At 41.2% G+C, this 26,073-nt stretch overlaps 1 protein-coding gene across 2 annotated transcripts; it reads right to left on the bottom strand.

Annotated features, from left to right (window-relative positions):
* Positions 1–38: 38 nt before the first annotated feature.
* MYH1 (myosin heavy chain 1) lies at positions 39–25,305 on the bottom strand. Of its 2 annotated transcripts, XM_005597036.4 has the most exons (40): positions 24,959–25,305; positions 24,680–24,710; positions 22,950–23,193; positions 22,707–22,850; positions 22,436–22,592; positions 21,866–21,893; positions 20,969–21,083; positions 20,790–20,882; positions 20,593–20,656; positions 19,831–19,929; positions 19,635–19,738; positions 19,343–19,481; positions 19,012–19,130; positions 18,772–18,921; positions 16,708–16,878; positions 15,319–15,628; positions 15,154–15,221; positions 13,944–14,031; positions 13,744–13,861; positions 13,335–13,458; positions 13,110–13,246; positions 12,757–13,012; positions 10,380–10,622; positions 10,112–10,288; positions 9,886–10,031; positions 9,716–9,806; positions 9,240–9,629; positions 8,528–8,654; positions 6,813–6,931; positions 6,458–6,654; positions 5,009–5,192; positions 4,572–4,737; positions 4,358–4,482; positions 3,633–3,941; positions 3,342–3,545; positions 2,878–3,003; positions 2,617–2,787; positions 2,242–2,346; positions 2,024–2,119; positions 39–299 (listed from the first exon to the last, which is right to left on the bottom strand). In XM_005597036.4, the coding sequence occupies exons 3-40, from the start codon at positions 23,151–23,153 to the stop codon at positions 147–149; spliced, it is 5,817 nt and encodes a 1,938-aa protein (XP_005597093.1). In that variant the 5' UTR covers positions 23,154–23,193; positions 24,680–24,710; positions 24,959–25,305; the 3' UTR covers positions 39–146. The 2 variants fall into 2 exon arrangements, with proteins under 2 accessions (XP_005597093.1, NP_001075228.1); NM_001081759.1 differs by lacking the exon at positions 24,959–25,305 and having other exon boundaries at positions 45–299; positions 24,680–24,702.
* Positions 25,306–26,073: the final 768 nt, after the last annotated feature.

The following is a 26,073-nucleotide window of genomic DNA, read 5'->3' on the forward strand; positions in this document are numbered from 1 at the left end:
GTAAATTGACACATTGGGGAAAAAAAGAGACTTACAAGTTCTCTGCTGATAAATTTTTTATCTGCAAAAATCTTAAGTACAAAATAGAGTGACAAAGAACTTCACATTTTGTGCATTTCTTTGGTCACTTTTAGCATTTGGATGAATTACTCTTCACTAATGATTTTTGTGTGAACCTCCCGGCTCTTCACCCGCAGCTTGTTGACCTGGGACTCGGCGATGTCAGCCCGTTCCTCGGCCTCCTCCAGCTCGTGCTGGATCTTGCGGAATTTGGAGAGATTGACATTGGACTGTTCCTCCTAAGAATGAATGGAGATGCATTGATGAGGGGAAAAGTTCAGAGGTTCTACTTTCCTAGGTCAGTGGGTCTTGAATTTCTTTTTACTTAAAAATGATCCATTCTAGTTAGTAAACCTTTTTTTAAAAAAATTTGAGAAATGCTTCTTGATTTTTTTTTTTGTTTTTTTGGCATTAAATCCTCTTATGCTTCTTGAACTCATAGATAACAAGGAGGGACGGGTGACATTTGTCTCCAAGTTTAGAACATCTAGACTTAGAGCTACTACTAAATATGCCAGCTTTTCAGCTTCTTTTTTTCCAGAATCCTGAGAATCTAACCAGACTTTTTAAAAACGCAGTTATGCAATCTATATTCTACCAAACTGATAGCCTTGAATATAAATTGTTGCCACTTGAGTGTAGATTATTGCTACTTAATGCAGCTTAGGAATTAAATAAGAAGTCTATTGCTTCCTAAAACAGTCTGAGTGGTCTCTGATTATTTTGAATATATAGCAGTGAATTTGAGGAGGCCAGTCTTGGTTTAGTCTCTAGCAAGCATTCTTTTTAAGACTCATTAAGAACTGTCCAAAATATGTCATTCAAATTTAGAACATTAAAAAAACTTAGAATCACTAAATAGTAGTGTTTGAAAAAAACCTCCAATCTTCCTCTTACAGATGAGGAAAGTAGGAGCTAGAGACAAGTTAGGTCTCTCTGTCTCTCAGACATTAGAGGTCAGGGGAAAGATAAAGACCACAAATGAACAGAGGAGCTAATTTGTGGTATATACGTATGTATACCTGTACTCCCATACTTAGGAAATTGATCTTATTTGATTATTATTTCAGATGAATCACAGGCTAGGGAAATGAGATAAGGTGGAGACCTGAGAATCTAGAGGTTTGAACATAACTGAGACCTTCTGAGCTCCAGACTTCATATTTAACTGCTTACTTAACACCTTCACTTATGTATATAATGGTATTTCAAAGAATGTTTCCAAAAGAGAATTCCTAGTTCCTTCTTGCTCTGCAAATCTATTCCTCTTTTACTTCCCCATTTTAGTGTTACACCATCCACCTGGTTACTCAGACCATAAACTTGATGAATTACCCTTGATTTCCTTTCTCTCCCCACCCAACTGCAACCTATTAGCGTATCTTGTAGTTTCTACCTCCAAAATATATCTTGAATCTCTCCACTTCTGTCTGCTTCACCACCACCGTAATCCAAGCCACAGGGCCACCCAAAAAGCCTCCTAAAATGTCTCCCTGGACCTCCCTGTGTTATCTGACCATCATTCTCCACGTAGTACCAGATACTCTTTTTAAAAAACAAATCAGGGCGTGAATGATTCAACTTAAAACTCTCCTGTAGCATTCTAGTGTCCTACTGTCCTTAGAATAAAATTCAGACTTATTACTGTGGCCTAGCAGACCCTGTGATCCGCCTCTTCCTAGCTCTCGAGCCTCATCTCTACTGCAGTCTCCCTTGTTCTTTCTGCTTCTTGAACCAGACTCCTCTTCCACTCATAAGCTTTGCCTTGGCTCTTCCCTTCCCTAGAACATTTTTCCCTGGCTCTTCAAGGAGTTGATTTCTTCTCATTCTTCAGACCTCCACTGAACCATTGTCCTTTGATCCTTCCTCATTTTACCCTTTTCTTTCATCCCTTTAATTAAATTGGCTTGGGCATATCTGAGACAGGAGGCTACTCAACCACCCCAAAGGGTTCTCAACTCACCGCTTCCTCAGCTTGTCTCTTGTAAGCTTTCACCTTTGATTGCAGTTTATCCACCAGATCCTGGAGCCTGAGTATATTCTTGCGGTCTTCCTCAGTCTGAAATAATATTTTAAAGAGTGAGGTTCTTGAAAGCAGAAGTAGCATGGCATTTTGTTGTATATTTGGTTTTCTGTCCCTTGCAGACTGGGGTGAAAACCTAGACAGGCCATTTTCCTTACCTGGTAAGTGAGTTCCTTTACTCTTCTCTCATGTTTGCGCAGACCCTTGACAGCCTCAACATTGCGCTTCTGTTCACTTTCAACTTCTCCTTCAAGGTCACGTACCTGCAAGAAGATGGGCATTTTAGTGACGTTTACTACAGTCCATTCACTCCATGGATTTCTACCTCTTCAAATGACCCATGGTGCTTCTTTTACTCTGCTTTATATGTAGTTTTTGATGCCTTGGTCTAATCGCCCCCCTTAAAAGTTCTTGGGCAGCAAGCAATATCTCTCATTCATCTCTGTATGCCCCACAACATCTAGCTGTGCTAGGTATCCAAAATCGTGCATCGGATTGGAGTGAGATGGGATATATGCTGTTAGAAGACCCACCCTGGCCTCCAGTTTCTGGATCTGCTTCTTCCCACCCTTCAGGGCCAGCTGCTCGGCCTCATCCAGACGGTGCTGCAGGTCCTTCACCGTCTGCTCCAGATTCTTCTTCATCCGCTCCAGGTGGGCGCTGGTGTCCTGCTCCTTCTTCAGCTCCTCAGCCATCATGGCCGCCTAATTCACAGTAAAACAAGATCAGTTGAGGCAGCTGAGATAGCACATCAAGATTCAAGTTTGACCACCACTGCGTTGCCCTCTGCTCACATCAGTGATGGCCTTCTTGGCCTTCTCTTCTGCATTGTGAGCTTCCTGGACGATATCTTCCATCTCTCCCTGCAGCTGGGAAATGTCTGTCTCCAGCTTCTTCTTGGTGTTGATCAGGCTGGTGTTCTGGTTAAAATATCAAATTTAGAAATATTAAGTGCATGGGAGCAAAATTAGGATGCTCTGTGTTCAAATGAACTCCAAAACTCATTGATTAAATTAACTAATTAGTAGCTCTCCTTGTTCCGTAATTTATCTGAGTTGACAGTGTATTTTTAAAAGAGAGTCAACTCTGGATGTCACAGTTCAGATAAACAAAAATACTGTTAATCCAAAAATGTTAAATGTTTTCAACTTTATCCTCCATGAAATACTATGAATAAAATTTTAGCTAGAACTAAGATTTGAGCAAGAATTTCACTTTCATTCTTTTGTATTTTGTACTGTTCTATTATTATACTCACCTGGGTGTGCAGGAGCTGGACGCGCTCACTGGCATCCAGGAGCTCCTGTTCTGCGATTTTCCTGCTCCTCTCGGTCTGCTCCAGAGTGGCCCGCAGCTCCTCGATCTCGGCCTGCAGCAGGTTGGCTCTGCGCTCCACCATGGCCAGCTGCTCCTTCAGGTCCTCCTGGCCCCGGAGAGCATCATCCAGGTGCAGCTGGGTGTCCTGTGGAACGAACAATCATTGAGACACCCCGTTCTCAGGGCTGCAGTCACCCCAGCCGCCCTGGGACCATCTCTTGAACCCATTTACCTTGAGGATGCCTTGAGTGTTCCTGTAGTTCCTCAGGGCCTCTGCAGCCATGCGGTTGGCGTGGTTCAGCTGGATTTCCATTTCATTGAGGTCTCCCTCCATCTTCTTCTTGATCCTGATGGCATCATTCCGGCTCCTGATCTCAGCATCCAGCATGGTCTGCATCGTCTCCACAACTCTGACATGGTTTCTCTTCAGCTGGTCAATTTCCTCATCCTTTTCAGCAATTTTCCTATCAATTTCAGACTTGACTTGGTTCAACTCCAGTTGGATGCGCAGGATCTTTCCCTCTTCGTGTTCAAGAGATGCCTTAATGACAGCAAGAGGTCACATTAGCAGGGAATGGAAGTGTATATATTCTAGAAACAGGAATTAGTTCCTACCTTTGTCCTGCCTTATACATCTTTATTCCATTGTTATAGAAGTTTTTACAGTGTGCTATTGTTGGTTTTATATTTTTTTATCTCGCCAGCTAGATCATGCCCTTCAGGGCAGGGCCCTTAACTTATTCATCTTTATTTTCTCAATGTCTAGCACAGTTTCTGACATATGGTTATGTTAGTTGCTTGCATGGTCAATTCTCCATCCTCTACACATCCTCCATCCATGTGTACTTAGTGTACAGGGTAAAAGTTATTTTATTTTCTCTTTATCCATCAGTTCTTGCATGCAGTAGACCCTGATTCCTCTTGTAATTGTGTTAGAGCGTGTGATAAAATGTTTACCTCTGCTTCTTCTAAAGCAGCCTGAATTTCAGACTTTTCTTGCTCAATTTGCTTCTTTACTTTTTCCAGTTCATGGATACGCTTCCCTCCTTCTGCAATCTGCTCAGTGAGATCAGAAATCTCCTCTGTTGGTGAACAGAAATATAAAAATTTGTTCAATAGGGGAACACAGTCTTTCAAATCTTTTGTTAAAGAAAAGTTAACATGTACTCACGTTGCAAATTCTTATTTTCCCGCTTCAAGGTTTCAAGTTGGTCTAAGGATTCCTCATAAGCATTCTTAACCTTGAACAGCTCTGTGCTGAGTGACCTGGACTCCTTTTGGGAAGCTTCAAGTTCAGCATGAGTTTCTTCATACTTGTGCTTCCATTCTGACAGGATCTGAGGTGCAAGGAATGGTCAAGAAATTTAGCGAAGAAAGTTTGACAGGATGAAAACCATCTATTCTGGCAACTCTCAAACAGAGTTGCGATGATCTGGGACTGAAATAATTATGATGAGATGAGTAGGAGACCCCTCTCCTCCCCCACCTATCCATGGAGCGGGAGCTACTGAGAACAGTCCTCAGATGGTTTGAATAAGGCGCACTGAAGGTGGCAGGCAATCTTAAATGATATGTTGAATGCTGAGGCAGAAACCGGTGCAGACATACCTTATCGAAGTTCCTTTGCTTTTTGTCCAGGGCTGCACAGGCAGCATTGGTTCTCTCAACATCAATCATGAGGTCCTCCACTTCATTCTGGAGCCGCTGCTTGGTCTTCTCAAGGGAAGCACATTTGGCATTCACAGCTTCTACGTGTTCCTCAGCATCCTGCAGCCGCTGAGCCAGCTTCTTCCTGAAAGGTGAAATAAAGACAATAGAAGTGAATGGCCATGAGTACAACTGGGTGTTTCAAAGTGGGTACAAGAGAGTGATTTCCAGAGTCAGACTCCTTAATACTTGGCTTTCCAAGCTTGTTTGTAGGCCCAGTTCTGTATTAACTCCTTCCACTCTCCTACCAACCAAATACTGAAAACAACCCAAATTTCAATATCGCCGTACTTCATAGTCTGGCTTTAAGGCATCCATGATCAGCCCAACCCAACATTTTACCCTTCAAGGTAGCTGGTTTATTCCTCCTTTATGGAATATTAATATCTCTCTTGAATTACTGTTATTTATGTCTTTTCTCCACTGAAATTTGATCTCAAGAGGGTAGAGTCTGTATCTTGCTCATCTTTGTATCCTTGTTGGCTGTCACACATATCAAGTACTCAAATGTTATATGAATTGAATTCAAATGAAATATACTTGATTTTGTCTAATTATATCCTTTATTTTCTTAGCTTTCATTAATCCTTTAATAAAAAGAAGCTTCCCCATATCAATATAAATTTTACTTTGAGAGCGCCATTCAGAATCTCTTCTAAGGCATCCACCAAAACATTATAATTCCAACTATATAGTTGTATATTATTCACCGAATAAATGACTAGATCTCTCCTTAAACGTTCTGTTGAATAAGTAGGTTCCCTCTTGTCTAGATTCTCCCTCTGACAGTTTAGTCTTGAACTTTTGATTGCATTGAATATTTAGTCCTTTATAAAACAATTTGTTCTTTCTTATCAGAGAAGTTTTGTCTACTTTTTAGTCTTTAACGATATATTTCCTTTTCCCCCTATAAATAGCCATATTTTCACATCTCAAAAGGAGAAGCTCTGCTTTCAAGCCTGACTATTTTTCTCTTACATACTTCTCCCCTTGGACTGATACTTTTGTTAGTAGCTAGGAGGGAGGAGAGGCACAGAAGAATACAGTTAACTCTTATTCTATCTATACCTGTATAAATAGAATGATGTCAAAAGTTACCCCCCTTTTAAAAAAGAATCATGCAGCTTTCTCTTGTCTTATATCCTTTTTCTTTCTACCCTCTAGCTTAATTTCTTTCCTCAGACAACGTAGAGTATTTGGTATTTTGGTTAGCTTTATGTTCAGGCATGTTTTTTCCCTAGTTTTTTATTTGTTTTGGGCTCAATGGACATTTGCCCATATAGTACTTATAGCAGATGAACTTTGATTGTTAATAGAGATATTTCCATTTTGACTAAGTCTAGAACATACTTGGCCTCCTCCAGCTCCTCCGTGCGCTGGATGGCGTCCGTCTCGTACTTGGTCCTCCACTGGGCAACCTCACTGTTGGCCTTGGACATTGCCCTCTGCAGCTCGGCCTTGGCTTCCTGCTCCTCCTCGTACTGTTCCCGCAGCAGGTCACAATCATGGCGGGCTGACTGCAGGGCATGGGCCAGGGCACTCTTGGCCTGAGAACATAGAAATTGGTGACTTAATTTTATATCTTTAAAGTGATGTTTTAGTCCATAACCTCCTATAGGCCACCAGAAGTAAATCTGTGAAAGTAAGCTAAAAACAAACAACCAAAACAAGGATAATGAGAGCAACAACAATAAGTACGGCTTACCTTTATCTCCTCTTCAAGCTGCCTTTTCAGTTCCTCAATCTGTTGTGTGAATGCTTGTTTGCCCCTTGAGAGCTGAGAAACTAATGAGTCCTTTTCATCTAGCTGGCGTGAATATTCACCTATAAAGACCAAGAACCAGAACTTACTCTGATAACTAAAGCTCTAAATTACAAACTGGAGCAAGGAATGGGAGCTGAGTCTGAAACATGATGGAGAGCACGGATTACAACAAACCACCAACATGCACTTGAACCCTGATGAGCAAATCTGTGTAAAAATGAAAAGTATGGAAAACTTTGAGGCAGATGACATGCTTATGAACAACACAAAAGATTTTGGGAGATATTTAAGATTATTTGATCACAATAGAAATTGATGAAGAAACATGTGAAAAGAAATGCAAATCAAACCAACAAAACATTCCAGTGCTTTTTGTCTACAATGGTGTTGTACTCGTGTACCTTCTATTGAAATTTGATTGAAACAGAGAGTTTATTCTTTGGAAAATAGGAGACTTTGAGCAATTCCCTCTGTAGGTAGAAGTGATATGCAAAAGAAAATACTGGAAGCATTTTTATATTTAGAAATCATCAAGTATTCTTCCATCCCCAGAATGAGTTGGTTTAAGGATAACTAGCCAGTTCCTAAACTAAATGGCATTTAAATTTGTCTCTAATTTCTTTAAGCACCATAGTTCAGAAAATATACAACCTTATATTAAAAAGAGAGAAAAACCTTTCAGTACCATTTTTGAACTGGTTACCTGGAAGCTTTATCTCTTTAACATTTAATGAGGATACCAACTTTATTATTTTTTTTCATACCACTAAATTACTAGGAGTAAACATGTTTTGAGGAAGAGAAAATGCAAGAAGCATTTTGATTCTTTGAGAATAAATTTTGTTTTTCATAAAGTGTACTTCTCAGCAGTATAACAATAATAAAGCCTTACTTTGAGCTTTGTTCCAAAAAGAACAACATTTGGATGAATATGAAGAAGTAAAGTGGTTCTCCAATACTTTGATTGCCTGTTACTTTCATACCCCAAATGACCCATAAAGAAATTTCTATCTTGTTACCTCTCACTTGGGGAAGTGGAACTTTGGTAGAAAGTCGGATAGGTTGATAGAGGAAGGAGTAAATGCAGAGACTCTCCAGTTTGGATAATCAACCTCTATCAACCTCACTTGAATGCTCCTGGGCTGGGCTGTGGTCCTGAATATTTCCCCTGCTATACAGTGGTAACTACCAGTAATTGGCAAGACTTCAGGAAAAAGACGAGTCAGCATTCTTGGACAAGCCATTTCATCTCTACTGTGATCTGTCATCCTTCAAATGGGGATAACATTGTACAGACTAGTGGAGATAACAAAGTAATAAATAACTTGTGGAAGCATTTTGAAAAGTGAAAATACTGTGAGGATACAGTTTTTATTTGATAACTTTTTGATAGAGTGAAATCTGCTTTAAAATGCTAATGTACAAGAGAGTCTGGATCTTTTTATTAAAAAACAACAACAACAACAACAACTAAAACCAAATGAACAAGAAGGCAAGAAAGCCGTCCGTGCCAGTGGTCACTAATGTGTTCACATGAGTGGGCACCTCCCAGGGAGGTAATATGTGATCTCAGGTAACTCAATGCAGAGTTTTTCAGCAAATTGAGCATCCAAGGTAAATTTATCATTCAAGGTCAACAGTGGTAAGTGACCCACCTGCTTCTGTCTGCAGGCGCGCTCTCTGGCCCGTCAGGTCATTGACCAGCCTCTGCTGCTCTTCCTCTTTGCTCTTAAGTTCACTCAGTTGATCTTCCAGGGTGCGGCACATCTTTTCAAGGTTGCCCTGCATTTAACAAGTGGTAGAAGACATCTCAAGCCAAGTATTTGGACCACAGAAACTTTCAATTATCCAAGCATCCCACAGGACCTGCAGTTCTCATTTATTTTGAGAATAAACTGTCTTTACAAACAAACAAAAGCAACTGAGTCCATAGATTGTGATGGAAAGAGTAATGAGATACATAGTCTAAACGTGCTGCCACTAAATTGCTTTGTGAATTTAAGTCTTTACTCACTTGGCTTATCTGTGATATCATTATACGTGATTCAACTCATGAGTTTTTTTGAGAAACAAATTATTTACTTGTGCTTAAGGGAAAAACAAAAAGCATAATCAAGGTGAGGTGTTTTGAAAATCTCAATGTATAGTTGACCTGTATTTTTTTATTTGAAAGAGCTTAAGTTTTCACTCTGCATATTCCTTGGGTGTGGCGATGAGCGCTCTGCTCCATCACACCCGAGTTGCCCCTCCCTGCCACTGGTCTCCTGCCTTGTACCAACCTCCTCCTGTCAGTTGCTAGTGACTCTTGAAAGGCTCACTCGCTCTTGTCTTACCGAAGTCTCTTTAAGACTTAAACCATGATTGTACCTTGGCTTTGGAGACAGTCTCCATGTTGCTCGCCAGGTCGTCAATCTCCATCTTCATTTCGCTCTTCTCCTTCTCCAGTTTCTGCTTGACTCTCTGCAGGTTGTCTATCTGCTCCCCGAGCTCTGCCACACTGTCCGCGTGCTTCTTCCGCAGAGCGGCCGCCGTGGCTTCATGCTGCAGGGTGGCCTCCTCCAGGTCCCTGCGCATTTTCTGGAACTCAGCCTCCCGCTTCTTGTTCATCTCAATCTGGGCTGAAGTCGCCCCACCGGCTTCTTCGAGCCTCTCGCTGATCTCCTCCAGTTCCCGGGAGAGGTCGGAGCGCTGCTTCTCTGCTTTGGCCCGGGAGGCGCGCTCTGCCTCGATTTCCTCCTCCAGCTCCTCGATGCGGGCCTGGCAGTGGTGAAAGCACAAACTTAGCTTCTTTGTGTTAGTAATTTTTTCATGTTGAATTAGACTGGTGGAGACCATGCACTTACCTGTAACTCCTTGATCTTCTTCTGCAGCTGCATCGCAAGGGCCTGCTCATCTTCAATCTTGCTTTGCAGATTGCTCATTTCAAACTCTTTCCTGTTAGAAAAGCACTTTATGTCAGTCACAGAAATATTAATAGTAATTTCCCCTTGAAACTTTTTTTCTCGCTGCTTACTTTTTCAGTTTTTCATCAAGTTGCTGTTTGTCATTTTCTATGTCCATTGTGGATTCTTGGGCCAATTTTAGGTCACCCTCCAGTTTCCTCTTTGCTCTTTCTAGATCCATTCGAAGTTTCTTTTCTTGCTCTAGAGATCCTTCAAGCTTATGAGAAAGTAAAATTTGTTAAAAATTGAAAGTATAGAAAAAAAAATCTTTCAAGTGGATATTAAAAATACACTTACATCATCCACTTGCTGCTCTAGCTTGGTTTTAGCTTTGGTCAGAGTGTTGACCTTGTCCTCTTCTGCCTGCAGGTCATCCAGGGTCTGCTGGTGGGCCTCTTGGAGGGCCTTCTTCTCCTTGGTCAGCTTAGCGATGGTTTCGTCCAGGCCTGCCATCTCCTCTGTGAGGTTTTTCACCTTGGAAAATTGAGAAGAAATGGTCTCTGCAATAAAGCAGCTTTGTTGGATGGCAGAACCTCTATATGATGCAGCAGATTATGATTCATACCTTATTTTCTGTGGCATGTTTCTCCTTTTCAACCTTGGCCAGTGTCAGCTCAAGGTCATCAATGTCCTTCTTGAGCTCTGAGCATTCGTCCTCCAGTTTCCTCTTCTTGGCCGTCAGCTCAGCGTTGATCTCTTCCTCATCCTCAGCTCTCTCAGTCGCCTCCTTGATTTTGGCCTCCAGCTGGATTTTGGTTTTAATCAGCTGGTCACATCTTTCCTCTGCATCAGCCAAACTGTCTGCTTCCTGAGAATGGACAATAGACGCTTTTACATTTTACTTCTTTGGACATTTTCAGATTTTATTAAGATTTTGAAACCAAATAAGTAAATTGTGTTGTAAAGCCTTTGGTTAATTTTCATTAACTTTCCATCATTTGGGAGATATTTATTAGGCACTTATTGTGACACTGGAAATTTTTAAAAAGGGAAATTTAAGTCAGGGTTCCTGGTGAAAGTATGTTACAATTATATTTGCTAATGATGAGGTTCAAGACACCATACCCTGAAATATGGCACCTTGGCATACTGGATATTTTCGGCTGAAGGAGTTTGAGAAAGCGACAGAAGCAAGAAGCCCACCCTGATCTCCCCTCACCTTTCTTCCCTGAAACAGATCATAAAACACTCATGTGAAAGGTGCCCTCCTGTACTTGGAGTAAAGAAGACCTTCTTGTCACCAGAGATGGGGAATTTGGGGCAAGGAAGGCTGTAGAAACAAACCTTAAACTAACTCTTATCCTCCTAGTTATTTCTTCACCATTTACCACACCTAGCCAAACCCTTTTGCTTTTCAATGCTTCAAAAATTTATTGTTTCTCTGTCTAAAAGGTATAAAAGCTTCCTCTTCTGGTCTCTTCTTTGCATCTTCATTCTCTTGTGAAGGCTCTCCTGTATATGTAAAAATTCAATAAAATTTGTATGTTTTTTCCCTGTTAGTCCGTCTTTGTCAGTTTAATTTTTTACCCAGCCAGGGATCCTTAGAAGGTTGAGGAAGACTTTTTCCTCTTCTACACGATAACTTGTATTTAATATGTTGGTATCTAATTTCAGATCAGTTAGTTTTCTTTAATATTTTTTTCCAGAAAAGTTTAGTATGTGAAAAACAAAATGATAGCATATCTAGCAGTTTGCTAGGAAGAAGGGGTAATGTCAGAGGAGTGGCTTAAAGAGAAGACGTGTCCTGTAGTGATAGAGTAGCTGGGAATTAAAGGGAACACCTGTAGGAACTAAGGGGGAGTAGACAGGTTAGAAAGGCGGTGCTCAGAGAAGAGGCAAGCGTGCTTCTCATGAGAAGAAACAGGAGTCGGAGTCTAAACTCCATGAGGGCAAGGACTAGGTCTTTTGCTCAAAGTTGTATCCCTAGTGCTTGAAACTTCATCAATTATTTGTTAAATGGATAGTTGATAGGATAATGTTGAAAAGAGGTCATACTGTACTGAAAGGAGAGGAGTATGCTTGGATCAAGCTTACATACCCGCTATAAAAATCCCTTGATTCTCGAAAGTGTGATGAATCCCTCCTCAATTTGGAAAACCTTCATCTACATAAACCATAAGGAAAGTCACAGTGCCAACCTCGGTATTTACAATTCACCTTTCCTTAAATTTTCTAGTTTTGTGTCCAAAACCTATACACCCAATGGAAACAGTGGAGATTCCCTTCTGAATTCAGAGAACTAGAGGGTAGCCTTTAACGTTTCTATTGTCGATTTCAGTGGCAGCAACTAAAATTATATTGTCATTTGGGTCAGAAAAAATGGGTTAGACAGTGGCGTTTGATCAGATATTTCTTCCCAAGCCTCTGGATATTTATTGGGACATCAGAACAAGAACATCAACCCTCTCTCTCATGCTTTGCATAAAAATTGACACTATTTATAGAAAGTATTGCCGTTATCCTTGCAATGGTCCTATTTTTCAGGTACTAGAGAGTTTCTAAAGATAGAGTTGAGAGAGAGGTTGCCAGGGGGCCATAGATATAAAAATTCAGAGTATTGGTTTCAAGTTGATATGTTTTCATCACAAAGTCTCCTTCCTCTTCACTGTGAATATTATTCTTTTTTCACTGCTATTATTTGCATTTTTTAGTAGAGAGCGTCTTAGGGAGCAAAGATCACCTTATTTCCTGACCATATTCTGTTAGGAAAAGCAATAGGGGGAAAGGAAAAATGGTTATTTTCTCCTTCTCAACAGCAAGGAACCCTACCACAGTGCTTCTTAGTGATGTTGTATATGAGATTTTGTAGGATATTGTAAGGAGTTGTGAATTAGGCAAGATTGATGATCAGTCCCTAGTAAGGTGGAATTTAGACTTACCCCTAGCAATCACTGAACTGAAATTTTAGCATCAGTTTGCAAGAAATGAGTTCTGATACTCACAGCTTGAACCTGAAGTTGCAGGTCGTTTTTCTCTTGCATCAGAGCTACCATTTTTTCTTCCAGCTCTTTTCTTTTGGCCTCAGCCTTTGCAAGGCTTTCTTTGGTCTTCTCGAATTCTTCCTTCATGTTGGCCATCTCTTTCTCTGTCTCTGCACTCTTGAGGAGGGGCTTGATCTTGAAATACAGCTTCATCCAGGGCCAGTGCTTCACGTTCATGAAGGCACGGACATTGTACTGGATGCAGAAGATGGACTCTCTGTGATAGGAACAGAAATATTCAAAGTTAAGTTGTAACAGGAAGCAGAATTAAAAGGCCTAGGCTATGAGGTTTAGTGAAGTATTCCAATTAGTACCTTCTCTCCACCATCCTCTGGTACTCCACTCTTGCCAAGAACCCTCTGCACCTGGCCTGGGTTCGGGTAATTATCTGGGCCAGCTTGTCATCTCGCATCTCCTCTAGGAGCCCCAGGAGACCAGCTTTGAAGAAGACCTTTGTGTGGGCAGAGTTGCAGGTCAGAAACTTGACATGAACTTCAAAGGGACAGGAAGAGCATCAGGTAGGTTTTAGAGACTGTTACCTTGGTGTGACCAAATTTGTACTGGGTGTGGTCAATGTCAATGGACCCAAGGAGCTTCTCAGACGCCTTCTTGCTATCGATGAATTGTCCTTCAGGGATAGCACTTGCATTTAATACCTTGTATCTGTTTAAGCCAAACATACAAATGATATAGCTGTTGTCACCAATAAGAAATTCCCGTTTCAACCCTTGGGTCGTCTAACAAACATAAACAAGAAATCACATCTGCCTCTTTATCTATTCTCTGTTTATTCAAAGGGTGTCAAACTTTTGGTATATCATTACAGAGTCTGTTAAATTTGTTTCTCTTCTCTTCCATTTTAAAATAAAGTATAGAGGATTCTTTCATTGAAAAATTAAAGCAAATAACAAGAACCTTTTAAAATAATTCACAGTGAGAAAGTCTGACCTCTGTTTGAAGTCTGCATAAAGGATCCTGCTTGGGAATCCCTTTCTGCAGATGCGGATGCCTTCCAGCACACCATTGCACCTCAGCTGGTGCAGGACAAGTTCATGCTCCATGGCACCTAAAAGGAAGAATGCACATGCTTTGTTTCCTGGTCTAAAGCAAACACACTGGAGCTTGTCTGGATCTCAGCAGTGTCTTACCAGGAGTTTTGGTTTCATTGGGGATGATGCACCGTACAAAGTGAGGGTGAGTGCTCCTCAGGTTGGTCATCAGCTTATTCAAATTCTCCTGTGGAACCAAATGAATATTTGGTTTAAAAACACACTTATTTTCATACATTCATATTTATAGACATAATCATCACGATCTATGACATTGGTTCAATTCTAATGAATAGGATCCAGATTTGAATTTGCAAAGCGTGATCTCTGGAATTTCCACATTCCCAACATGTCCTTCTATTTCCTAGTTTTGTGCGTTATAAACATATTTTTCTACTAGCTGTTAAAGATGTTCTTCACTGCTGTTGAATTTTCTAGCATATGTTGTAAATTTAGCATGACATTCTATACATATGGAAATTTTCCACCCATACTCTTTTGCCTAGATATGTGGTCTGGTTTTACAAATAATTCAATGTCTTTTCCAAATCTCCCATTTCTTTCTTTACCTGACTTTCAATCGGATCTGCTTGTCTAGCACATGCTTATTCCTTATCATAGTTACTGAGTTGTGTCCTCCTGCTGGTCTCATAGAAAGTGACCTGTTAATGCCTCATTCTGGGAATTAGCAGAAAACTGGCAGTCTTGTTACCAAGTATGAGAACCTTTCCAACCTATGAAAATCCTGGTTTTTAAGAATAACTAGGGCTTCAGTTATTATAATTAGATTGTCAAAAGAAACGTAAATTTCCCTTAAAAAGCTATTTCTTATCATATCTGGTTTCTTATTTCCTTCTTTTAGCTCAGCCTCCAGGTCCCACTACCATTCTTCTGTCCTCAGCTTTCAAAAGTATTCATTTCAGTTCTATGCCAATATACACCAAAGCGCCTACATCATTTGGAGGCTCCCAAAGGCTCCAGCAAATCTCATGTTTTGCTTAATCCTGTGCCAGTAGAACCTTTTAAGTGTCAAATGACCTCATTTTCCAGCCCCCAAATTGAATTTTACCATCTGACACTGACTTCTGCGTTCACTCTCATCCCTGCTGGCGTTTGTCTCCTATACCCTGAGGCGTCTCTTCCTAACTACACCAAACCTCCCTGAGCCTCAGTTCTGCCACTACCCGCTGCCCTGTCTTCTTGATTCACATCCAGTTCTAGAATCCTTGCAACATTCCTTCCCCTTCCCACACAATAAAGTAAAATTTATTTCCTAAATCTAATTAGAGACAGAAAATGAAGTTTGTACCCTGAAGAGCGCAGACACGGTCTGGAAAGAAGAACCCTTCTTCTTGCCTCCTTTCTTTCCACCAGCCTCTAAGTGGGGGAAGAGAAAACACAAGCAACCATCATACAGGTGTTCTCTGATTGTGTTTTATACATTAAGTAAAAGATTAATTGTATTGAAAATTACCCGCATCAGCACTTGCTGGCCCAGAGAAGAGCAAAGCCAGAGTCTTCACTGAAGACTTCTGGTACAGCCCGACCACGGTCTCATTCAGGGGGTCCTTGTTCTTGTCAAGCCAGCCAGTAATGTTGTAGTCCACAGTGCCGGCGTAGTGAATCAGGGAGAAGTGGGCCTCAGGCTTGCCTTTGACAGGTTTAGGCTTCTGGAAATTGTTGGACTTTCCAAGATGCTGTTCATACAGCTTGTTCTTGAAGGAGGTGTCTGTGGCCTTGGGGAACATGCACTCCTCTTCCAGGATGGAGAAGATGCCCATCGGCTGAAAGAATAAAAAGAAACAAAAACCATTAGCATTTGGTCTGCTTGTAGAAATAATATGTAACATTAGGATCCTATTTGAGTAAATTCATCCTTGAATTCCTTATAGTTAATGAAAACTCATGCCTTTGGCGAGAAGTTGTTCGTTTAACAAATATTTCCTGGGTGCTTATCAGGATGCAGGCGCTGTGTCAGGCTCCGGGATTGATGAAGAGTGGGAGAAATGGAGGGCGTGCCCTCGTGGAGTTGGGGTCTTTGCCCCAAAGGCTTTAGAGCCATATTTCTCCAAGCGTGCAAACTGGTTGCATCAGAATCATTTGATAAAAATGTGGATTCCAAGGCTCCATCCCACACTTACCAAAAAGTATTTCTGGGGCGAGATTAGGGAAATCTGCAAATTTTTTAAGTGCTTGTGGTGATTGTTGGGCACAACTGAAGTTCAAGAGCCTCTGCTTTAGAACACTAGAAATTCATATTTCAAATGCCAGTGATAATGAATCTGAGGATGGCAAAGAAATAAGAAGTAAAAGCTACTTTCATCAGTGCTCTTTTTTAAGGAAAGATGGCTTTAAATACAAGGCTTGTGTTGCAAGCTGTGGGGAAATATAGAGTTCTGGACTTTATAGAAAAGATTCAGGGGCTGTCCTGGTGGTGCAGCAGTTAAGTGCGCACGTTCTGCTTTGGCGGCCCGGGGTGCTCCAGTTCAGATCCTAGCCGCAGACATGGCACCACTTGGCACGCCACGCTGTGGTAGGCGTCCCACAAATAAAGTGGAGGTAAATGGGCACGGATGTTAGCTCAGGGTCAGTCTTCCTCAGCAAAAAAAGAGGAGGATTGGCAGCAGATGTTAGCTCAGGGCTAATCTTCCTCAAAAAAAAAAAAAAAAAGGAAAGAAAGAAAGAAAGAAAAGATTCAGTCTCCTTTTACCAGAATGCCCACCTCACAGTTGGCAAAAGAAGGAATTTTTCCTGATTTTGCTTACAAGTAGAAATCTTTTCCCATAGTCTGTACCAAGGATTTACACTTTTAATTTAAGTACTGTTCAGCAGTTTACTCTGCAATCTCAGAAAGCAAGCGAACCTTCTCGATGAGCTCAATGCAGGCAGCCAGGTCCATGCCGAAGTCGATGAACTCCCACTCGATGCCTTCCTTCTTGTACTCCTCCTGCTCCAGCACGAACATGTGGTGGTTGAAAAACTGTTGCAGTTTCTCGTTGGTGAAGTTGATGCACAGCTGCTCCAGGCTGTTGAACTAAATAAGTAGAAAATACAAATTAACATTCATCTGATAATAAAGGCTTCTCTTGGAAAGGAGCTTTTCTTCGTTGGTTAGCCTCACTGCCCTCTTAGCATGGTATGGCTAGGTCGTGCCTATAGCCACCCCCTTTAGCCTCCTGTGTCTTTTCTGCTGCTGCCGGCTAGGAAGTGTCATCACACTTGTTGAAACTCTCTCATCAACAGGAATAGACAGGCTCTGAATGATGCTTTCTTATGTGATAAAACAATTGTTTGGTTTTTACAATATTTTTGTTGGTCAGAGGTTTCTTAGTAGTTCATCTGTTTATCATTATGTTGTATAATGAGCTAAATTCACTACATCTGCCCACTGGGGTCTGCATGTTGTTATTAATAATAGGAATACAAATTCAACAGCTAACGTTTGTTGGATATTTACTATATGCTAGACACTGTGCTAAGTGCTTTGTATAAGTTATTGCATGTAATCCTCACAGCTGCCTTGGAAAGGTGGTACTATTTGCGCCTTTCACGGATGGGGGACGACTCTTAGAGGGGAAGTAACCTGTGCAAGATCAGGAGAGCATGGCGCATGGCAGGGGCTCCAATGCTTTGGCAGCAGAGCCAGGGTTTGTAACGACCTGCAGAACTTGAGGAGATCTGCTCTGCTCCACTGTTCGGGACACCTCGATGCACACACGACTGGGAATGGTTTCGCCTAAGAGCGGTACCACCACACACAGAGGTCACAGAGGGTCTACAACACGGAGGAACCTGCAAACGTTCTCCTACATGACAGAAGCCGATCACAAAGGACCACGGATTGTATGATTCCGTTTCCATGAAATGTCCAGAATAGGCAAGGCCATAGAGACAGAAAGCAGATTAGTGGTTTCCAAGGGTATGGGGGAGGGGCAAATGGGAGTCACTGCTTCATGGGGATGGGGTCTTGTTAGGGGGATGAAAATGTTCTAAAATGGATTGTTGCGATGGTTACCCATATCTGTAAATATACTGAAAACCACTGAGTTGAGTACTTTAAGTAGGTGAATTGTATGGTATGTGAATTATATCTCAGTAAAACTGTTATTTAAAAAACTCAAAGAGGTTGCAAGTTTGCACTGTCATTAGTTTTCTTGTTTAAAATGTGTGGATTGCTCTCCCTGCTCCTACTTGGTACAGGTTATTCCTCTCTTCCCATGTGGGCTTGGAAATTTCTGGAAATGCTCTTGTCCCTAAAACTCAGAAAATGTCATCCTGTCTATCAGTCCAGTTAGAGAATGCTGTAGAAATGCGATTTGAGGCTCAGACACATCCGAGACACTGCTGTCGTGTAGAGGGCTTGGGCAACCTTGTTTCCTAAGCTGTATGGGAGGTAATCTTTTTCAGGCAGATGAATTTGAGTTTCTTTACAATGCCATTTCCATCCTCTATTCCTGGATATTGCAGGCCAGATAGGAATCTCAAAATCTTTTTGAATTTGTCATTGTCTTACTCGGTATCATCTTTGTTGCCATTGTTACCCTCATCACCTTCTTTATCTTTTACTGAGTGCTGACTATGTGCTTAGGGACTGTGCTTACAGCATTAAACTCAGAAATCTTGTAAGAGGCAGAAAGATCTTAGAAGCGAGTGTGTTATCTGGAGTGCTAGGTGCTCCACATACAGCTGCTGGTTGAATTTGCCCAGTGTCGGTCGATAACATTCCCATTATCTAAGTTCACACAGGTAGGAAATGACAGAGGTGGAGTGTGAGTCCAGATTTGTCTCATCCCAAAGTTCATGGCCTTTCATGGACTTTGAGTTTTCTTTCCTGTGTCAATTTAATTTGCAGTGCAGCTATTTTTCATAGATCTTTTCCAGTATGGAAGATTTATAAATTTTTCTGCTACAACGTTTCTGAACTCACATCAAAGATCTCAAAGCCAGCGATGTCCAAGACCCCGATGAAGTACTGCCTGGGCTGCTTGGTGTCCAGCTGCTGGTTGATGCGGGCGACCATCCAGAGGAACATCTTATCGTAGACGGCTTTGGCCAGAGCACCCACCGCATTGTACACCTTTATAGACAAAGTAATGATTGTTGGGCTTATTAAGGACATGCCATGAAGGCCTGGGAGGTGTTTGATTCATTGAGGTCGTGCACTTACCTGTTCTACAGTCTGGCCTTTGGTGACGAACTCATTGCCGACCTTGACCCTGGGGTAGCAGAGAGCTTTGAGCAGGTCAGCAGAGTTCAGACCCTGAAGATAGGCAGCCTTGTCAGCAACTGCAGAGACACAATTCAGGTACCCAAGGTGACCTACTGTGGGCTTCACAATTCACTGGGGCAGAGTAGGAGTGAGTAATTTCATGGAAAGTCTATGTGGGGATAAATTTGCATATGCCCATGGGAAACTCGGCTGTAAAGGAGGCATGAGTTTGGACTTGGCTTTTTGCCTGTATTCTCTCATTAAACCCAGATGGAGGTTTATTTGGTACCTTCAGTGCCATCTGGCTCAGCTTGCTCCTCACGCTGCTTCTGCTTGAATTTCAGGTTCCCGTAATGCATTACTGCCCCTGTGAGCTTATAGATGGACACTCTTTCATCAGAAGTGAAGCCCAAGATCTCAATGGCACTCTACCGGGAGGGACGAGAGGACAAAAGTTAGGCCAGAAAACTGTAACCTATTTAGGAAAATTTATACCATATCCTTAACTACACCTACACTGTGTTGTTACTGTCCTTCCCAAACATAAAGGAAATTTTTAAAAAGCTGCATGTGTAACTTACATCTGTGGCCATCAACTCTTCTTGGTCATCAATGCTGGGGACTGTGATCTCCCCTTGACTGACAAAGGCATAGTCATACGGGTTGGTGGTGATCAGGAGCATTTCTGGGTACAGAGAATTCAGGGTATGTGTTTTACATTAGAAGATGTTAATAAAACAGTTAACTTCTAGCTTATAAATTTAAACTCTTTCTTACCAATTAGATCTGGCTTCTTGTTAGACATGATCTGATAAAAAATGTGGTAGCTTCTTTCCGCCTTTAGCTGGAAAGTAACTCTAGACTTCTCCAGAAGATCTGCAATGGAAAGGAGACATTGGATTAGGGGGAAAAAGTATAAAGTTCTTGGAGTGATTTTGGAGCTTGAGGTCATTAGCTAAATCTCATTGGCCCTTTGGGATTTCAGCTGAATGTTCCCACAAGGTTCCACATATTATGTCTCTACAGACACCATTGCAGTTGCTCTTACCACCCCTACAAAGAAATAAAGCATGCCAGGCCCAAGACATATTCATTTCTCCTACAGATGATCCTTGGCATTGGGAATATAATTGATTCTTAATAACCCTTCCCTCTTTAGGGTCTGTTTTCCCTTTATAATTGAAGAACTACTAAGAGCACCATTCCTCAAGGGTCAGACTAGAAAGAAATCACATATATTCAGTCCATAGGTCCATTTACCCCTAGTGTTAGTTTTTTCTCAGAAAAATTTGAAATTCACTCTGAGGCTGGAATGTTCAGATAAGCCCAACAGCTCCTGGCAGTTTTTACAGAATCATAGGCTCATGACTGAAGCGGATTAAGTACACTGTGGTCGGTGGATAAGACTGGCATTAACCATGGACATGTTTGTCAGCAGACTGGTGTTTCACAGGCTCCAGGCTCAGCAGGAGCTGCAAATGTTCCTCCAAACCATCATTCATCATTCTTGGATTCTGTTTAGGAGGTTCTGTTACTCACATGTTTCAATATCAGCAGAAGCCAGTTTCCCTGTGGTACCGAAGTGGATCCTGATGAATTTACCCTTGCAAGTAAAAAAGATGATGTTATATACAAGACTTGAAGCACACAAGAAAGCTGAGATTGAAATAATAATTCAGGCCTGCTTTCCCAGGCATTAAGGGCTGAGAAAACACCTCTGTGACCGAGAGACTTACAAAGCGAGAGGAGTTGTCATTCCTCACGGTCTTGGCGTTGCCAAAGGCCTCCAGTAGGGGGTTGGCACTGATGATCTGATCTTCCAGAGTCCCCTGCAAAGGCGAGAGCAGACCTCACATCTGGGCTCGGGAGCTTCTTCCCTGAGAGCCCAGAGTCAGAGCATGGCAGTCAGACCCACCTGCATTTTGCCGGAAGTAGGTTCCTCCTTCTTCTTCTCCCCAGTAACTGCAATTGTTGCAAAGTACTGGATGACACGCTTGGTATTCACAGTCTTCCCGGCACCAGATTCTCCACTGCCAAACAGTGAGCAAACTTGTGAGCAAGCGAGCTCTACGACAAGTGACACTCCTTCCACCATCAGCATTTCCTGCCTCATGCATCTGTCTTTATATGTCGTCGTCAGAGTCTCCTAGATCTTTCTCTTCAGCCTACATACAGCTCTTATTATTTCTGTTGCTTTGTACTGACAAGAAGTAGAGAAATTTGTTCATTAGTCATGTAGCACATATTTCTTGAGTGCTTAAAATGTGCCAGGCTCTGTAATAGGTGCTGAGGCCTGGGCTTGAGGGGTCCGAAAAGCAGCCACTCAACAACTGTGTAGTAAATGAAACAGTTAGCAAAAACCTCTCTGAAGCAATGCAAGTGTTCTTCAGCTTCCTTTGACTAAAGACATGACACAAATTACAGCTTTGAAGGAGCAGACATCCCTCAAGTAGGCCTTAAAAATGAACCCCTGGTAAGAGTTCTAAACTGCTCAGCCTTCAGAACGTTGTACGTTGCTCACTGCCCTGTACCAGGTGTGACTGTGCACAAAGAAGGGGTTTGCATCTCCCACTCCCAGGAAGGTTCTGTGGAACTTTCAAGACTGGGCTAGCAGATGATGTGATTTGGGACGTTGTTGTTTTACATTGTGATGCAATCTAAACCCTACAGTAAACTGAAAACAGCATCTAGTTCCAGGCTGATCATGCCATTGCTTTAGTATCGATGGGGGCGTTAATTAATTTCTTCTTTTGGTTTGTCATTTTCCCAGTGAGAATCAAAGACTAAGAAGTCTCAGAGTAGTAATACGTACGTGATTAAGATAGACTGATTCTCCCGATCTAGAAGGAAAACAGTGGACAATCAGCATATGTACCAGGTATGCAAACAACACTTCCTATAGGGAAACACTCAGGGCATTGAGGATAAGTGTCATTCTCAACGGAGTTGTTCAGTATATTATCGTAAAGTTATAAAGGTCTAATTCTTAAGCCTCTTAAGTTGGGGAAGAGAAACATAAAATGTTATCATTTCATAAATTCCTTAAGCCCCCACAGGAAGTGTGTCCTTCTGGTTTAAAATAAAGAGCAGTACTTTCCAAAGCCAGGCACATTCCCTGGTTGTCATCTATAGATGTCAGTGGCATGGCTGTCTGCTGATAAATGCATGTAATTGAAAAATGAGTAATAAGCTTGGAGTTTGGATTGTAGTTCAATAGGTTAGAGTAGAGTTAATGAAACCAAGGTTGAGACTTCATTTTGACAGTATATATCTCTGTCTGCTTTAGTCACCTCTAATAGTTGGATTCAGTTATTTCTATGGGTCTTTTTAGCTTTAATGTTCAGCGGTTATAGGTGGTAATAAAAACAGTTGAGCCGCTCACCAGTCAGCATGAACTGATAGGCGTTGTCAGAGATGGAGAAGATGTGGGGCGGGGCCTCCTGGCGCTTTTTGCCTCGGTAGGCCGTCACCACCTCGGCGTTGTACACTGGCAACCACTTGTAGGGGTTGACGGTGACACAGAAAAGACCTGAGTAGGTCTGCCAAAAAAGAAAAGAAAGGAATATAATTATTTCATGGGGACCTTAATAATGTACTATTTTTCACAAATACTAAGCACCTGCGTGAGCAGAAGGCCGAGAGAATGAACTCACGTAGATCATCCAGGCTGCGTAGCGCTCTTTGAGGTTGTACAGCACAGCAGGCTCATGCAGGTGAGTCATCATGGCCATGTCCTCGATCTTGTCATATTTGGGAGGGTTCATGGGGAAGCATTGGTCTTCTTTCACAGTTACTGTCTGTCAAGTCAAATAAGAGAGGCCAGGTCAAAAACTAAGTGTCAGCTAACCTAACCACAAACGAGGCACCATCGAATCATCTCCAGACGTTTTACTCACAGCTCCAGCTTCAGTCTTGGCTGTCACCTTCCCTCCTTCCCTGCTCTGCACTGTTGCTTTCACAAAGGACTCCTTAGGGTCAGCCACAAAAACTGATGTCTTGGCATCGAAAGGCTTATTCTGGGCTTCAATTCGCTCCTTTTCAGACTTTCGGAGGTAAGGAGCAGCCTCCCCAAATATAGCCATTTCCTGGTCTGAACTCATGGCTGCGGGTTATTGATGGAGGCCCAGTCAAAGACCCTGCCTGGCAGAGGAAGAAAAGATATTATAGAAATTCAGAAACTGGACCATTAGGTTCACATTACAAAAAACAAAACACTCTTTATTCACTGACCAGTTGAGCGCTTAGCATCATACTGGGTATGGCTACCTCCAAGGCTTGGCTGGAGGTGAAATGTCAGTCTCTGTGTTCTGTGCCAGTGCTGACAGATGCTTAATCATGGATTTGGAAAGAGACTGCTGTTACTGGCTCATCTACTGTGTGATGTCTTAGCTACTTTTTCTGTTTCATTTGTTATGTATATTAATCTTTATAAGCTGCCTTTCATTGGCTTATCCAAAACACAAAGCTGAAATGATGGCAAGATGTTTTCCAGCTCTTTCATTTATAGTTCCTATTCGAATTGGATTATAAGCATTTTGCAGGCAGGGAGCACTTTTCCTTCTATAGCATCCTTCACCCCTGTTAGAACGCATGCTGGGTACAAGGAAGGGCTCAAAGCTGGCTTCATGAGTTGAAAGAAAATAGAAATATGTTGCTAAAGTTATAGGGCAACTATTTTATATATAGTGAAAATCTTTTCATTATAGATTTGTGATTTACAAAGACTACCTAATAAAGGAAAGCAGGAATATGAGGAGCTTGTCTTGCATTATTTTGTTAAAAAAAGTATATTATACATCAATTGCTCTTGTTCCTGTATCGTAATTTTGACAAACTCGGCTTCTTCACCTCTCTTTCGTATTGCTCAAAGAATTATTATAAAATGTTATTACTTGTGTTTTCTTGCTTTATTTTACTAATATTCTCATAAAAATTTCGCAGAAGTTTTTCTTTTCAAGATCCGTCTGTTGTCGTTTTAACCAACATTCAATAATATTCATAGGTAATCTATTTTATAACAATAAAATATCTTTTCAAGGAAAACTCAAAGCACATTGTTAAACTTTTCCATATTTTCCATTCAAACTACAGTGATTTGGATAACACAATTAAAATTCTGTGTCTTGTTGAAAATGCTCACAATCATTTTTAACATCATATTTTGTAAATTTTCGTTTTACAGATTGAAACAACATGCAGATTTCGACCACTTCTCTAAGACAAGGATTCAGTCCATTCTATTTATCAATTTAGCCAGCATCTCAAGGTTTTTTATATTATATAATACTGAGTAAAAGGAAATTTACATTTCCTCTATAAGTAAATAATAACACTCTGAAATGTATTACGTTATAATTCAATTATTTAAAAGATAATCTGCAATGCTGGAAATAGAAAAAATTGTAGATAAAACTCTTAAAGACTCTGAGAAAGCATTTTCATTTATTGCAAAGGATATACATTAATGAGAACCAGTTTCTAAAGGCCCCCTCAGAGTTTTTTGAGAGGAGCATGATTGGCCATGGAATTGAAATGCTTTTATTTTATAACTCCCTGACCCCTCTCCAAACCACTGCAAAAGATTTCTTATACCCTGAGAGGAATGAGAAAAACATCGGTATCTTACCTTAGAGATGCGGCCTTGAAGTGGGTCAGAACTGTAAGAAAAGAGCAAATTTCTCCTGATTAAATTCTAACCATTCCTGATAATATCATAATTCTTAACTGAGAACCAGGAACTGACTGTAAACACTAAAACATCTAATTAAAATTGCTACAGAGTAAGTTGGTGCTTCACTGGCTGGGCTCCCAGGGGCAGTGGGAGCCAGGATGTGTGGCATGCATGCAGCCAGCCAGACATCCCTTACCATCCTTCAGACAGAGCGCTGTCCTCACACACACTTACCTTGAAGCTTTATGAGGAAAGACAGGTCATACTCATTCCAAGGGTACTTTTATACGATCAAATATGGAAAACACATAGCCTCCTCCTCTTTCCTAAAACATATTTGGCAAATCATGTTTTTGGCAATGAAGGGCTCCAAGCATAATTCTCCTCATATTAAAGATGTTTGGATATAATTAGAAATATTTCCTCTCACATTGGGTTAAGTATATGAATCAATCTCCTATAAATAATTTGAGTTGCTGGCAATCTGAGAGTGATCTGCCTTTGGAATAATGTAAGGTGTTGTTTCAAGACAGCTCTGTTCTGGAATGCCTGGACTTTGTTGCTTGCTGCTCTTCTGTTTCGCTGAGTTGCCTGTGTGAGGTCTTTTCAACTGCCTGCACGATTGCAGATATTCTCCTAGGAAGGGAAATTTCTGCTCTTTACCAGAGAGTTATAAACAGATTGTTAGTTCCTCCCAAGAAAGCGTGATGTGGTTTATTTTGCAATTTATTGTGCTTTTTCAAAGATACTTGGAAATTTAATATTAACACTTGCTTCATGAAGAGCAGCCAAATATAGACAACGTCTTTTGTTTCCTCCAGCTGCCTCTTATTAGTTGTCAAATCACACCACTCCCACTTCAAACTTTTGTTCCAAAACCGGATCGCCTTGCCTTGTGGAGGTGGCCTGCTTCTCTCATTTTTTAAAAAACATACAAATTGCTTGTGAAATCCTGTTTCTTCTATGAAACTCAACATAGGAAAATATTAGAAAACAAGGCATTTCTCTGTCTAAATATGCAGCATGTATGACTTCTCCTCCATCAGCTACCCATGGTATATATTTCACATCGTGCTTACAAATAATACCTGAACATTGTTTCCTATTCTAATTTTTAATTTAAAAAATTTATCTGTGTGGCAAATTTGTATCTCTCTGTGTCAGCATTGTCTGTCTGGGACTGAGACCAAAAATGCTTAATATACCTTGTTTTGCAACCACTCCTGTATTATTGCACTTATATTTCAATCAATTTAATGGAAATAGGTTGTCTTAGGAAAGCAGGTATCTGGAGATACTGGTTGTAATGGTCACAGGACTTTATTATTCTAAGGGACCAATCCATACTC

This window comes from Equus caballus, chromosome 11 (assembly GCF_041296265.1).
Source record: "Equus caballus isolate H_3958 breed thoroughbred chromosome 11, TB-T2T, whole genome shotgun sequence".
Taxonomy (NCBI): Eukaryota; Metazoa; Chordata; class Mammalia; order Perissodactyla; family Equidae; genus Equus; species Equus caballus.

Coding starts and splice junctions, on each gene's coding strand:
- MYH1 (XM_005597036.4), bottom strand. CDS start 23,153: ATGAGTTCAGACCAGGAAATGGCTATATTTGGGGAGGCTGCTCCTTAC. Junction 9,630..9,715: donor AGAAGATCAAGGAGTTACAG/GTAAGTGCATGG, acceptor CACCACTGCCAG/GCCCGCATCGAGGAGCTGGA. Junction 2,120..2,241: donor TAAAGGAACTCACTTACCAG/GTAAGGAAAATG, acceptor ATATTATTTCAG/ACTGAGGAAGACCGCAAGAA.